Consider the following 13,615-nt stretch of genomic DNA (forward strand, 5'->3'; position numbering starts at 1 on the left):
TGGCAGTACACAGTGTATACTGTGCAGTAGCCTATATAGTAAGCAGTACATTAGTAATGTATTCCAAATGCTGCCATTGTCACCTCGGTGTCCATTTCATACAAAAATGTAAATACTGTATACACACTAGTAAGTGGTATTGTAGTAGTGCACTATTCAGCTATCATGCACACTGTTCCACACACAGTCCACACTGCGCTGTGACTTTAAGAGGCGCGCGCTGCGCAGCGCTCGAGGGATCGGCTGATGGGGGAAGGGCTCTACACATCCACTCATGGCGGAGAACAGAGCTCACTCTCGGCTCGATCTCACCGCCGAACCCGCGTCTGACCCGGAGCTCAGGACGACATGAGCGCTGCTGAGATTGCGGACACACTGGACGTTGAGTTTCTGCTTTTACTGAGTCCCGGAGAGCCAGCTGCATCCAAACACGGCAAGACAAAACAAACCTGTTATTATCATCGTTAGATGCTCCGAGCTTTCTACTGCATCTCATGTAATAGCCTTTCAGATCTGATCTGTGTATTTAAATAATTCAGGAATGTGTCCTTTTTATTTTATTATTTAAGCATCAATGTTTTCGTTGTTGTTTGCAATGGTTGCATCTGTATAAAGTGATCTTATTGATTGTGTTTAACTAAATCTTATTATGTAGATCAACTCGATTTACACGCACTCGACTTTAGATTATAGTATACGTTAACGTTACATTAAAGAAAGGATACTTGTGATCTGTGTTGTTTATATGTTATAATAATAATAATCCATGCATTTTAAGCGTTGATTATCAATACAAATCAGACATTCAGCTATTAACCATCTGCCTTATAACCAGCAGTAAATCCAAGTTAAATAGACACATGTGGATGCATCTTACAGCAGGCCCCCCTCTCTCTCTGTGTGTGTGTGTGTGTGTTTTCATAACTGATGTAAATGCTGGGTACACTGCTACTATGTCATAGTGGTGTTTTGTGATTTTTCTAATGCCCTTTTCTTCCTTATTTTGGTAGGTGTCCTCATCAGGCCTGGGAGGCTGTGAATTATTCGGAAAGGAACTGAAGAACAAACAGGGGAAATGGCTGCGACCGTGGGCTTCTCCTCCAACGGCCCTGTGCCGCTGAGCGACACCGAGGTGAACAATCTGTACCGGGATCTGGAGCTGGGCACTGTCCTGACCCTCTTTTACTCCAAGAAGTCCCAGAGGCCGGAGAGACGGACGTTTCAAGTCAAGCTGGAGACCCGGCAGATCATCTGGACCAGAGGAACGGATAAAATCGAGGGCGAGAGTAAGTTCTGCCTTGTTTCTGGGTGTCTGAGGTAAGGCTGGTGGATGTTAAATGAGTGCTCGGCATTATGGGTTCAGAGAAGGGCAGCTGGCATCACATTTGCATAATTCATAACCACAGTTTTGGTTTTGGATGTGCCATTAGCTATAAATAAATAAAAATAGCTGTAAAGCAGTTCATATTTCTAAAAGCATATTGTGTTTATACTGCAAATCATAATGATGGTGCCCTACACCGTCAAAGACGTTCATTCACTTATGAAGCAGTTTATTTTTAGTTTTCTTGGTGGAAAATAACTGGTGCACATTATGTATGGTTTACTTATTTTGACATTTGCGTAAAGTATAACAACTTTGGATTCTGCAGCCTCGAAATGCGTGCGTCTTTAGCCCCTGGGTTCTCCGTGATTTCGTTTGGCGGACTGAATTGTGATAATGTCTGTTAAGTGTAAAAGCGTGTGTTTTGGGCCAGGTTTAGCAGCAGTATACTGCTCGCCTCGGCTCTGATCGTGGGGCAGGCCCATCTGCGCTGCTGTTTTCCTGCGGCGGGATGTCTTACACACAGCTGCGCTGTGCTCCGGATGCACCAGCCACACTAAACAGAAGAAAAAAAACACGCAGTGAGCCTCAGCGAGGTGTAATTGTGCATCTGAAGTTAAATGTGACTTTCTTAATTCAGACCTTTAGCAGGGCCGCTCTGCTGAACGTAAGGATTTAACAAACAGATTTTGTGTTTGGCGTGTGAGGTTGTTGAAATAATCCATATTTAGGTGTGGACTGTAATTGTGTGTTATGAATCGTATGTTAACCTGTCCCCTGTCTTGATAAGAACGTTCACGCTCACAGGAAATTTGCACAGAGATCCGACTGACAAATCTGTAAATATCGCCAGACTCCAAAACTGTAATCCCAGGTATGAGCAAGTCATGAAAATGAATAAAATCCTAAAACAGCGTGGGAAAATTCATGGCTTTAGAGCACATTAGTTGTGCTGTTTAAATCTTTCATCAGTGTGGAACCAATTACTGTGAGTGTGGTCTCTACAAACAAATGGTAAAAATATACAGTAATCTGGTCATAATAGTGATGAAGTGATTGATTGTTGGATGACTTCTTGATCCTGGTATTTTTCATGTTTCTGGCCGGCGTTCATCTGATGTGTGTTACCTCACGGAGACCCAGTCAAAATACATTGTAGGAGAAGTGCTTATGAAATCTGGCTTTTTCATCAATAACGTCAGCTAACATTTTGATGTTGGTTGCCAAATCCGTTGCATTTCTAGTCAGCTGACAGTAGGGAGTTTATTGGTGTATTTGATTTGCACGTTAAGTTTGATTGGAAATATAACTTCCCAGCAAACCACTCACATTTTCTGCTAGTTAGCCTCTAGTTAGTAAAGTTTTGGTTTTGTTTGCTGTTCATTTAAATGGCTTACATTGTGTGTGTGTGTGTGTGTTTTTAATGGTGACTCCCAGTTTGTGGAATTATTATCCCGACCCTTCCCAGATTTCACATAATGTTTGGCCCACATCTTTATGTTTTCAAAGGCGCTTCTATGAGGAACACAGGTCTTCAGAAAGCACTGCTATATTTACAATATAACAGAATAGTTGTGTTGTACTGCTGTTTAAAACCATTTTCAGTATTTTGAGTCTGTATATGTTAGTCCGTAGCTGATTTATAAATCTCAACCTGCACATGGAGTTCAGACGCGCTTGGTTCGGTCTTCACGCTCAAGTGATCGTGCTAATTCATTTCTTTATTTTGACTGATAATCAGTGTGCCGCTCCTTATCAGCATGCCAGAAAAGCTCACTTATGAATTGTGTGATTGGTTTGTAAGCCAAGATGGATCTACACCAAAACTTTCCCACTGCTCGCTACTTCACATCCAAAGATATCGTGACCAAAGATATATACTCACGTGTTTGGACGAACTGCACATTTGATTGTGTCTGGGAGCTTTCAGATTTTCATTTTGATGGATTTTCCTGGACGTTCCTGTGGTAAAACTCTCTTAAGGTGCGTGTGTGTGTATGTGTGTGTGTGTGTGTGTGTGTGTGTGAGACAGGAAGACTCTTGGTTGTGCCGTGCAGTCTTGTTTCCTGCTGCCCTGTTTGGGATTGTCAAGCGGTTCTCTTGCACCCAGCCTGGGCTCCTATCTCAATCCAACTGCCTTTGTCCTGTCTGTGTGTGTGTGTGTGTGTTAGAGAGGGGCTTCCTCCGCACTGTTGTGTTTGTACTCTCCAACTTGATCATATAAAAAGAAACCGATGGAGCCAGTATGGACTAGGGCTGAAACGATAAGTCGACATTATTGACAAATATTTTTGTTGTCGAGTAGTCGTTTGATGTAATTTGACCTAATTTAGAGCCTGCACTAATGCGGTTTGACCAGTGTGGCGCTGTAGCGCAAGACTGTAATTCAGCCCTCCTCGATGAAATTCAAGAGAAGAAGAGATTCAGCGCTGCTTCAGAGAAACCAGGTGGGAAGGAAGTCGACCGGAAGTTGAAGTCGGCCGCGTGCCGCCATCTTGTAGCAGAACTTCACTTGCGTTAGCATCCCATTGACTCCCATTCATTTTGGCGTCACTTTGACAGCAGATAACTTTACATCTGAGGCGTTTAAAGACTCTGTTTGTCCATTATTTATTTCTAAAGATACACGACAATGTATAAAGGGCTCCAATACCTTCTATGTTACATTATGGCCCCGTATAAACAGTTTTTGTAAAAATAGGCTAACGATTGCATCATAACCACTCGACTCTCTGTCGCATTACCATACAGACAGGAGGAGAAGCTCGCAGACAATTAACTTAATATGGCGTACTGGCGTTACATTTTAAAATACTATACAAAATAATTAATCAGAATACTTACTCCTGCTCACTCACGCCAAAGAACTCCCCGCTCAAGCTCGCCGTCTCTGCAAGATTAACGATGGCAGTTTGCACGCACAGCCACTAGAAGATTTACATCTGTCAGACAGGTTGCTGACGTCATCAAGCTTCGTTTGAGTCTGCGCGTCAGAAACAGAAGTGCTAAAAAACGCTGAAAATGGGCTTCACTTATCTCAATTGAGTTCCAATGGGGTCGCTGTGTCCATTTCTTTTACTGTCTATAAGAGAAACGCACCCGAGCCGAACAGAATGGCGTTTGGATATGACGATATATGACGTGCGATTTCCTCTCAATAACTAAATAAACAACAACAACATAAAATCACAGCAGTGTGAAAGCAGCAGTTAAAAATGAATCTTATTACATCGATGTGGATGTTTGCATGAGCTCAGTAAAGCATTCACGTCACGTCTATAGTATTTTTATGCAATGCCTTAAATCAAGTAGCTTTATGGTATTAAACATTATTATTATTAAATATTTGATTAAAGTTATAGTTTGGTTTGCAGCGATCAAGGCTTATCTAGCTCAGGACTGTTTCGATGATCATAACCCAGTAAGGTATTTTAAGAGATATTACTCTACCAGTCAACAGTTTTGCTCACCAAGCCTGCATTTATTTGATATAAAATACAGCAAAAGCAGTAATATTGTGCAATATTTTTATGATTTAAAATAACTGCTTTCTATTTAAACATATATTTTTTTGTTCTGGTGAATTCAGAGGAGGATCTGGATTCATGTGGATTTGGGTCAGAAAGCCTCGACCTGAAGAAGTGCACTTGAGTTCAAATAAAAGTTCTGGTAAAAATATATAATTTCTCATTTAGGGGTGGATGGTATATGTATTAGAAAATCATGTTGGTTCAGTCTGATACTTTACCAATGATTTAATCGTTTGAGAAATGTAAACCAAAAGATCAGATTGATTTCTCACATCATAAACACTTTAAAGCAATTGTACCTTGATCTTTTGACACTCAAAGCTCATTGTGCTCTTAAAACACCCTGTAAACATGATCACTTTTTGTGAGCACTTTTAAGAAACTCTAGCAGGAGCAGTGAAAAAGAAACATTATAGTTCTACTTGACTTGATTAGTAACTTAATTAGGAAGTGAATTAGTTCAGGTGTTTGTGAAGTGAATACTGTACCAGTGGTGGAAGTCTTGGACTTTATGGCATTAGATCTGAATTATGCTACATCTGATTGGATTGGTTCTTCACTGGTATCATTAAGGACGTTTTATGTGTTGAATTTCATGTTTCACCATGACTTCACTGCTTTAGGCCATCACTAAAAATATTTTGGTTTGCAGTAACAGTAAAAAATCAAAAACTAAAAATGGTCGGTAGGTAGATCTATTTTTTTTTTTTTTTTTTTTTCAATGTAAAAACAAATGGTGATGACGTAGGTATGAATTTAACATCACTGACTGGGCGCATCCCGTGCCTTCGGGCGCATACGGTAATTGCAAACCTCATTTTGATGCAGGCTATATAAACCACAAACAAATTGAAGTCTTTGTCAGAAACATGTTTATTGCATGAATTTCAAGTGCGAAGAAAATAAATGAGGTACTGTTATACTTGCATCCACCAGTAGGTATCAATGCAACCTACAAATGAGAGACCGTTTACTTTGCTTTCTTGGGTTGTCACTTTTGTGAAAAAATCCTGTTTGAAGTGTTTATTGAATCGATTGTAAAATCGATTTTGCATGTCTAAATATGTTTTATATGGTATATAACACCAAATATAGGTAAATCCACAGACAACAGGCAGGCGAATATTAAGATTCAATATATTGGTAAAGACGAATATTTCAGTTTCATGCACAATGACAAACAGGAGTGCAACATTCTCGAAAAACCGTAAGCAGAGTGGACCGCCATAATGCAAAACAACCTGGACGCGCTTAAAAAAAAAAAAAAAAGAAACCTGGACATGCTCCGAGAAAAGCCCGTTAAAATTAATTTCTTATTTTCGTTTTCGAAACTTGTGTTGGTTGGTCCAATTGATTCGTGCAATAGATTTTCAAACATAAAGTGACAGTTGACACGGTCACGGTTTTAGACTAGATGGGATAACGGATGGGCAAAGGTCTGGGCACAGCTTTTCCAGAACTTCGTGCTAAGTTAAAGCGGTGTCGAGCTGTTTTAATTAATTTCACGGCATGCCTCCAGGAGCTCTGCCTTTTCCGGAAAGAATCGGAAAACTGTATTTTTCTTTTACAAATATGGTAAAACTAAAGACTTTTTGGATAAATGAAGGATGCAGTTCTACTCTATATGTACTCAAGATTAACATGAGATTAGGTGAAACTGTATGTTATGTACCCCTTAACGCAAATGTACAACCGGCAAGTTGGTCGGACTAAATTGACAGGGTCCGGTAGGGTTACGGCAAACAAGAATATTTTTAAAGATGGCCTTATTTTAGATTTTCTGACCTATTGAAAACCCTAATCAATATAATATTATTAACAATCAGTATATTAGGCTCCATAAGTGTCACTCTTAAAGTTTTCCTGCTAAACTAGGTAGACCTACAGTAGTTCAAAATAGGGCTGCACGATATTGGGAAAAAATGACATTGCAATTATTTTATTTTTCTGCGAATATATATTGCGATATGAATTTTTTCTTACAAAAATGGGGTGAGCACACTGACATTCTCGTTTTAAATTATTTAAACATCGACACCATCATGTCAATTGATTTTTATGCACGAGGGAAAGAGAGCAAGACAGCGCTCGTGTTGTTTGAAGACTGTGAGTGGCGGCCAGGGCTCGCTCGCTCATGCTCTCTCTCTCTCACGCGCGCGTGCTCTGTCTCTCGCACTCTCTCTCGCGCGCTCTCCGCGAATCACATTCATCAAGGCCCGGGGAGCAACTGGCCCATACAGTTAATGAATAACGGGTCAACTGCGACAACCTACATCGCACATCCTGCGATGTGACTATCGTGGATTCATACATCGCGATATCGATGCTTAAACGACACATCGTGCAGCCCTAGTTCAAACAATAACGCTGTAGTTCCTACAGAACTATACTAACAGAGATCCAGAGTAATACAAATATAGTAAACATTTGACACTGGTCTGCTGGAATCTGCTGTTTACGTGACTTTATGAGCAGATGAATGTTACTAAAATGGTAGCTGGAGCTGGTGTTGAGTGTTTTATTTAATTACATATGGTGTGTCTCTCTCACACGTTTCTGTCAGAGTAACACAGGATGAGTGTGGTTAAAGAGCAAGAGGAGAATCAGGAGCGAGTGTGTTTATACACACACACACACACACACACACACACACACACACACACACAGAGAGAGAGACTCTGTGTCTTTGAAATTAACCTTTTGCCACACCTGCAAATAGTCTAATTGAGAGTTTAGCAGCCATAAATATTTCATGGAGACAGAAGTTGTGTAGGGACAGATGCTTTGTTTCTGGTTTTGATTCAGTTCAGTCATGTTGCTTATGAAATTCAGATTCTTCCCAATTCATCGTGAATAGTGCTGTAATTTTCAGGGCAATGAGTGAAAACTTTTTATGTACTCACAAAAGCCACTTTTTGCACATTTGTAGGGCTGCACGATTAATCGAATGTGATTGTCATGCGCATTTTCTCGGTTCTGTGATCCACAGTAAATCATCCTCGCATGCTTTCAGATGGAGCAGCATTTACTACACAGAGCAGTAGTTCACTGACATGCTACGAAAAAAAAACCCCCAGACTATTTTATTGCATGATTATGAAATCAACATAGGGCTGCACGATATTGGGAAAAAATGACATTGCGATATTTTATTTTTCTGCGATATATATTGCGATATGAAATCTAATCTTATTTTTTCTTACAAACAAAAATGACTTGAGCACACTTACATTCTCATTTTAAATGATTTAAAAATCAGAGTATTACTTAAATTAGAGTAAATTATTTGTTTGTAACTTTAGGATATGGTTTGAGTTTTTAACATATTAACTTACATGATCTTACCATGAGCAATACTTTTGTTACTATATTTTTTAATCTTTTTTTATCTTGGTTTATAAAAACACAGCTGTTCATGGTTTGGTAATGTTACTTCACAGTGCATTAACTATGTTAACAAATACTGTACAACTTTTGATTTCAACAATGAAGGCTTTAGCCTTAGGCTTTAGCACCAATTCAGATGTCTCGTGAGTTCAGTGTTGGACAGGTCAGTTGTTTAAACCATTCATTAAATTGAATCGGTTCAAGGGAATCATTAGTTCGCGAATCAGAAGTGTACAGCATGCGTTGTGTAATTGTCTCTGCAGTTTAGGATACCGCACAAGATTTGACAACACAGAAAACATGTCATCACAGAATTTTTTTATTTGTATTTTTTGACACCATCGTGTCAATTGATTTTGATTAATATGCGCGAGGGAGAGAGCAAGACAGCGCTTGTATTGTTTGAATACGGTGAGCGTGCATGCGCGGCTGGGGCTCTCTCTCTATCTCTCTCACATGCTCTCTCTCTCTCTTGCGCGCTGTCTCATGCTCTCTCTCTCTCTCTCTCTCTCTCTCTCTCTGCTCGTTCTTATATGCGCTCTGTTAAACTGACAGGACTTAAACTGTGCAATTAATCCGCAAATCATATTCGGCAAGGGCCGGGGAGCAGCTGCCCGTACAGTTAATGAATAACGGATCAACTACGACAATTGCGGATTTGTACATCGCGATATCGATGCTTAAACGACACATCGTGCAGCCCTAACTCCAAACTCACTTCATAACGTCTGTCAAATGTTTAAAATAAACCCTTCTGTGAGAAGATGTGACCGATTCTTACACAGAATAAGGCACGCAACATGTATCATAGTATTCTAAGCGGTGATAACGCATTATAAATATATTTTATTTTAATATAAATAACTGAGAAGAAGAATTCAGATAAACCATATATTGTCGTAGTCGTGTGTTTATTAGTCAAGTTGAATCAATGAAAGCAGTTAAATCTTCTGTTTATCCAGCTACCGCTACAGGCTTTCCCTGGGTTTCTTCTTCGGGGCGTGTTTATAGAGTTTGAGCGCGTGAGCGCCCTCTGGCCTGTAGTTGGAGATTTACTGCTGATCACAGAACCGATTCTGTCGAACTGCGATGTCTATTCCATTTCAATTATTCGTGTAGCCCTACACATTTGTGTTTTGTTTTGGACATTACTTTTTCACTTACAGACTCGTGTAAAGCCCTAGAATCTGATAAAAAAAAAAAACGATTGTTGTTCATCGTTGTTCATGTTCGTTTTGCACGTCATAGACTTAATAATTGTTAATTGTTGTTATGAAGTCCTTGAGAAATATTAAGGAAAAAACAGAAAACAGCTTTTAATTTCCTTTTGTAAAATCTGAATCTGATGGTCTTCCTCTCATTATCCTGAGGTTTGTTGCGCTGTGGTGCTCGCGTCAGTGAAGCAGGTTTGAGTCCAGCATGTGAGGCTCAGTAATGCGAGGCGTTCGTTGTTTCTTCCTGTTCTGTGGTGGGATCATGTACAGAGATGGTATCAGATGTAATACTGTGGTGTTGAATTATCATATTAATATGCTTCTAAGGTACTATTGGGAAATTACCATTGCACAAAAAAATATCAGTGTTGGGAGCATAGAAATGTGTCACACATGTGTCATAATCAGAATTTCCCTACTGCCATGCTTTTTATTTCTGTCATATTTTTTAGTTGGAAACTTCAATTTTTTATTTTATTTTTAATACATATGTAGTAATTATGAAAATGAAAGAATAGAAGACAGAAGAGCTCTAATAATGCTGATGTCATGGGTTTGATTCCCGGAAAGGATTCGAATATAAAGCTTGAATACAGTACAAGTTGCTTTTATAAAAGTGTCTGCTGAATGTGGAGTATAAATGTAAAATGTATTAAAGTCGTATCTAAAAGGTAAATTTTTTGAATGACCAAAAATTGGTCCCGGTCAACCCTAAGATTCACACTTGTTAAAAGATACATTAGTAAAAACCCAAATGTAGTTTCTTTTCTTCCTGTATTTTGGTGTGTTTTAACGCTTGTTGGCTGATTTCCTCCTTCCTGTCTCCTTCAGTTGATATTCGGGAGATTAAGGAGATCCGCATGGGCCAGAAGTCACGAGACTTCGAGCGATATGTGGAGGACTCGACGGCCCGGCCGGACCAGGCCCACTGCTTCGTCATCCTCTACGGGACAGAGTTTCGGCTCAAAGCGCTCAGTCTGGCAGGTAGATGAGGGCATGACTCCTGTGTGTTACCATACAAGCTTCATGAGATCTCACACACGTTCTCCTGTCTGTGCTCCCCAGCCACCTCAGACGAGGAGATGGCCATGTGGGTGAAGGGTTTGACCTGGCTGGTGTCCGATACGCTTCGCTCCCCCACACCCCTGCAGATAGAGAGGTGACCTTTGACCCCTCCCTCTAGATATTGATTGATGAAAACCATTAAGCTCTGAGGTCACACATGCCAAGTGTAAATGTGCCTGACATCAGCCCTGCCGTGTACTCGTGTTAAAGTGACCCGTATGTTCTCTGTTGTTTTGTTGACATCAGGTGGCTGAGAAAACAGTTTTACGCAGTGGATCGCAGCAGGGAAGACCGGTAGGTTTCGTAGCAGTGTGATCGAGCACACTGATCCTGAGCCATTTTCCTGGTTGTTTTAATCTTCTTCCTTGTGAGATGTGTGTGTGTGTTAAGGTGTGTGTGTTAAAATGGCTGACTCAGAGGTACCGGACCAAACACACACACACACACACACACACACTTACTCTCCTGTTGGGTAAATAGAGCAGAGAGACGGCACATCCTGCAGCAGGAAACAAAGCTCAGAACATGAGTGTGTGTGTGTGCACTCCTACACACACACACAAGCACACACACTGAAGGTAAATACAGTGAGGGCGGCTGAAAGACACATGAGCTTTGTGTGAGGTGTTGAATTCAGATGAAATGGTGGTCTTCTGGAGGCTCATGACATTTTCAGCTTGTCAGAACACATGTGACTAAATCAGATGAGGGACATACACCGTAGAAATTAATAATCTTTTCCATTCACCATGGAAAGTTGCCTCTTCACTTGTATATACTGTGTGTGTGTGTGTAAATAAAGTTTGGGATCAGTAAGATTTGTAATGTTTGAGTAATGTAATGAGTTTTTTTCTGCTCATCAAGGGTGCATTTATTTGATCAAAATTACAGAAAAAACATTTTATATTGTAAAATATTATTGCTGTTTAATAGTTTTTTTATACTTTAAACTGTAATGCTATTTCTGTGATGCACAGCTGTATTTTCAGCATCATTCCTCCAGTCTTCAGTGTCACCTGATCTTCAGAAATCATAATAATAAACTGATTTACTGCTCGAGAAACATTTCTGATTATTATGAATTTAATGCTTCCTCACTGAATAAAAGTATTAATAGCTTAAACCTTACTGATCCCAAACTTTTGAACAGTATACAACAATTATTTCTGTTAAGTTAGTCGCTGAAAGCTTTCTTTCTTTTTTTTTTTTTTTTAAGTTTTTTTCTTTCTTTTTTTAGCAGATGTATTTATTATTATCTTGGAAGAAACAGATGAAGAAAACGGCCGGACTGAACTTCCTCATAAACCTGTCGCTGACGTCACGGTGTGATTAATAACCTCGTTCCCAAACCTCTTGTGTTGTTTTGCAGTATTTCCTGTAAGGATCTGAAGAGCATGCTGTGCCAGGTCAACTACAGAGTTCCCAACATGAGGTTCTTACGGGAGAAGCTCCCGGTAACACACACGGCCCACTGATAATAGTTGATCTTACAATCTTTCTTTAGGAGACCTTTGTAGTTATTTTGTCTGTGAATTTGTTCATCTGTATTAACAGGAAAAGGGCAGCATGTTTCTCTTTGTTTTAAATGTATTATTAATCATATTATTCATGTAATGTCTTGGTTAGGATGGAGAGCTGAGGAACGGAGATGTGTCGTATAGTCACTTTGCGCAGTTGTACCGCAGCCTGATGTTTGACGCACAGAAATCTGTAAGTCACACGTTTATTTGTGTGTTCACACATTTATTTGTGTGTGTGTGTTAGTTATTTGTAGATGGAGCAGGGCGAGAGGTGAAGCTCTCCTCAGAGCCACTTAGACCCCATCAGTCGTCCTGACTGCCCTGCTTCTCAAATGGCCTTCACGTCAATACTCTGCCTTTTAAAAAGCCTCAAGATCCATGAGCTAAAAGCCATTAGGCCACACACACACACACACACACACACACACACACACGGCACTAATGACCCCTGCACTTGAGGCGCTCTCTCTCTCTCTCTCTCTCTCTGTGTGTGTGTGTGTGTGTGTGTGTGGATGTTTGATATCTCATCACATCAGTTCATTAGCGTCTGAAGGGCTTGTATACGGCTCCAGATGTAAATCCAGGTGTTTTCCTGTAGTGCTTGTGGAATAGGTACAGTTACAGTTGTATTATTCACATAATCAGCGTTTTGTTCTGTGTTGTTTTCACAGATGGAGATTCCACTGCTGCAGAGGTATTTACTCACGCTCTTATTTTCAAGCTGAAGTATTTACAGATGTGTGAAAAAGCATGTCTCACCTTTGACCAAATGTGCTTTCTTTAGAGCTTCTGTTTAAAGATAAGCCATCTCATAAACGTCCAGTGAAGCTCATTTAGTGTTTGTGGTGTGTGTGTGTGTGTGTGTGTGTAGGTAGAGCCTCTTGAGACGCTCACAGAAAACTCTCCTGCCTCGTTCTGGTTAGAAAACTGAGAAACAAAATCATTACAACACCGTAAATAATGAAAATAATATTATAATAATAACGGCGTTAGCATACAGTTTATTGTTATTTAGCCACACATAACGACATAAAATTTAATATCCTGAGCCTGTGTAAATGCTGACAACTAAACACTTTTGTAAGCGTTTCAGCTAACGCTAGGTAGCTAGTGGTGCTATCTCGTAAACAACATCATAATGATATTCTTGATAATCACTAACTGACCTTTATAGTCATGAATATGTTTTGTAAACACTGATATTACATTAAAACCTTTATTATTTCTCAACTCTACAGCTGTGCAGTAAAAATCACTTTCATTCATGAAGACAACATGAAAAAATGTGTCTCCTGGCGAAAAACTAAGACTTTTAAGATGAAAATGATATGAAATTAGCATTATATCCAGTAAATGGCAGGAGAGGATCAACATTAGCTGCCATTTCAACACCCTAGATTTTTTTTTTCCCCATGTCCTGCTTTGTATTTATGAAATTACTATTATAACAGGTTTTACTGCTTTTACAATGCTGGAGTATAAAATATAGCAAGTTCAGGAAGTCACAGGAAGTCACAAAGTCTCATGTCATTTAAAAAAATTAATAAATAATTAAATAAGCCCAGACACAAACAG

The 13,615-nt window shown here is 39.7% G+C and overlaps 1 protein-coding gene and 1 long non-coding RNA gene across 3 annotated transcripts in view; one reads left to right on the forward strand and one right to left on the reverse strand.

Annotated features, from left to right (window-relative positions):
- Nucleotides 1–232: 232 nt before the first annotated feature.
- LOC113068656 (1-phosphatidylinositol 4,5-bisphosphate phosphodiesterase gamma-1-like) overlaps nt 233–13,615 on the forward strand; it is a 34,185-nt gene continuing 20,802 nt past the window's right edge. Inside the window, exons 1-8 of one of the 2 annotated variants that reach the window (XM_026241458.1) lie at nt 233–433; nt 1,011–1,286; nt 10,287–10,439; nt 10,521–10,614; nt 10,767–10,814; nt 11,890–11,974; nt 12,147–12,230; nt 12,712–12,734. In XM_026241458.1, coding sequence (XP_026097243.1) covers nt 1,076–1,286; nt 10,287–10,439; nt 10,521–10,614; nt 10,767–10,814; nt 11,890–11,974; nt 12,147–12,230; nt 12,712–12,734 — 698 coding nt within the window. In that variant the 5' untranslated portion in view covers nt 233–433; nt 1,011–1,075. Of the gene's footprint in view, nt 434–1,010; nt 1,287–10,286; nt 10,440–10,520; nt 10,615–10,766; nt 10,815–11,889; nt 11,975–12,146; nt 12,231–12,711; nt 12,735–13,615 lie in introns of those variants that run through there. The other variant, XM_026241459.1, reaches the window with a different exon arrangement.
- Nucleotides 1,539–3,584, reverse strand: LOC113068659 (uncharacterized). Its single transcript, XR_003279585.1, has 2 exons — nt 3,210–3,584; nt 1,539–1,880 (listed from the first exon to the last, which is right to left on the reverse strand). It is a non-coding gene; the product is annotated as an uncharacterized LOC113068659 (long non-coding RNA).

The sequence above is a fragment of the Carassius auratus genome, linkage group LG48F (assembly GCF_003368295.1).
Source record: "Carassius auratus strain Wakin linkage group LG48F, ASM336829v1, whole genome shotgun sequence".
Lineage (NCBI taxonomy): Eukaryota > Metazoa > Chordata > Actinopteri > Cypriniformes > Cyprinidae > Carassius > Carassius auratus.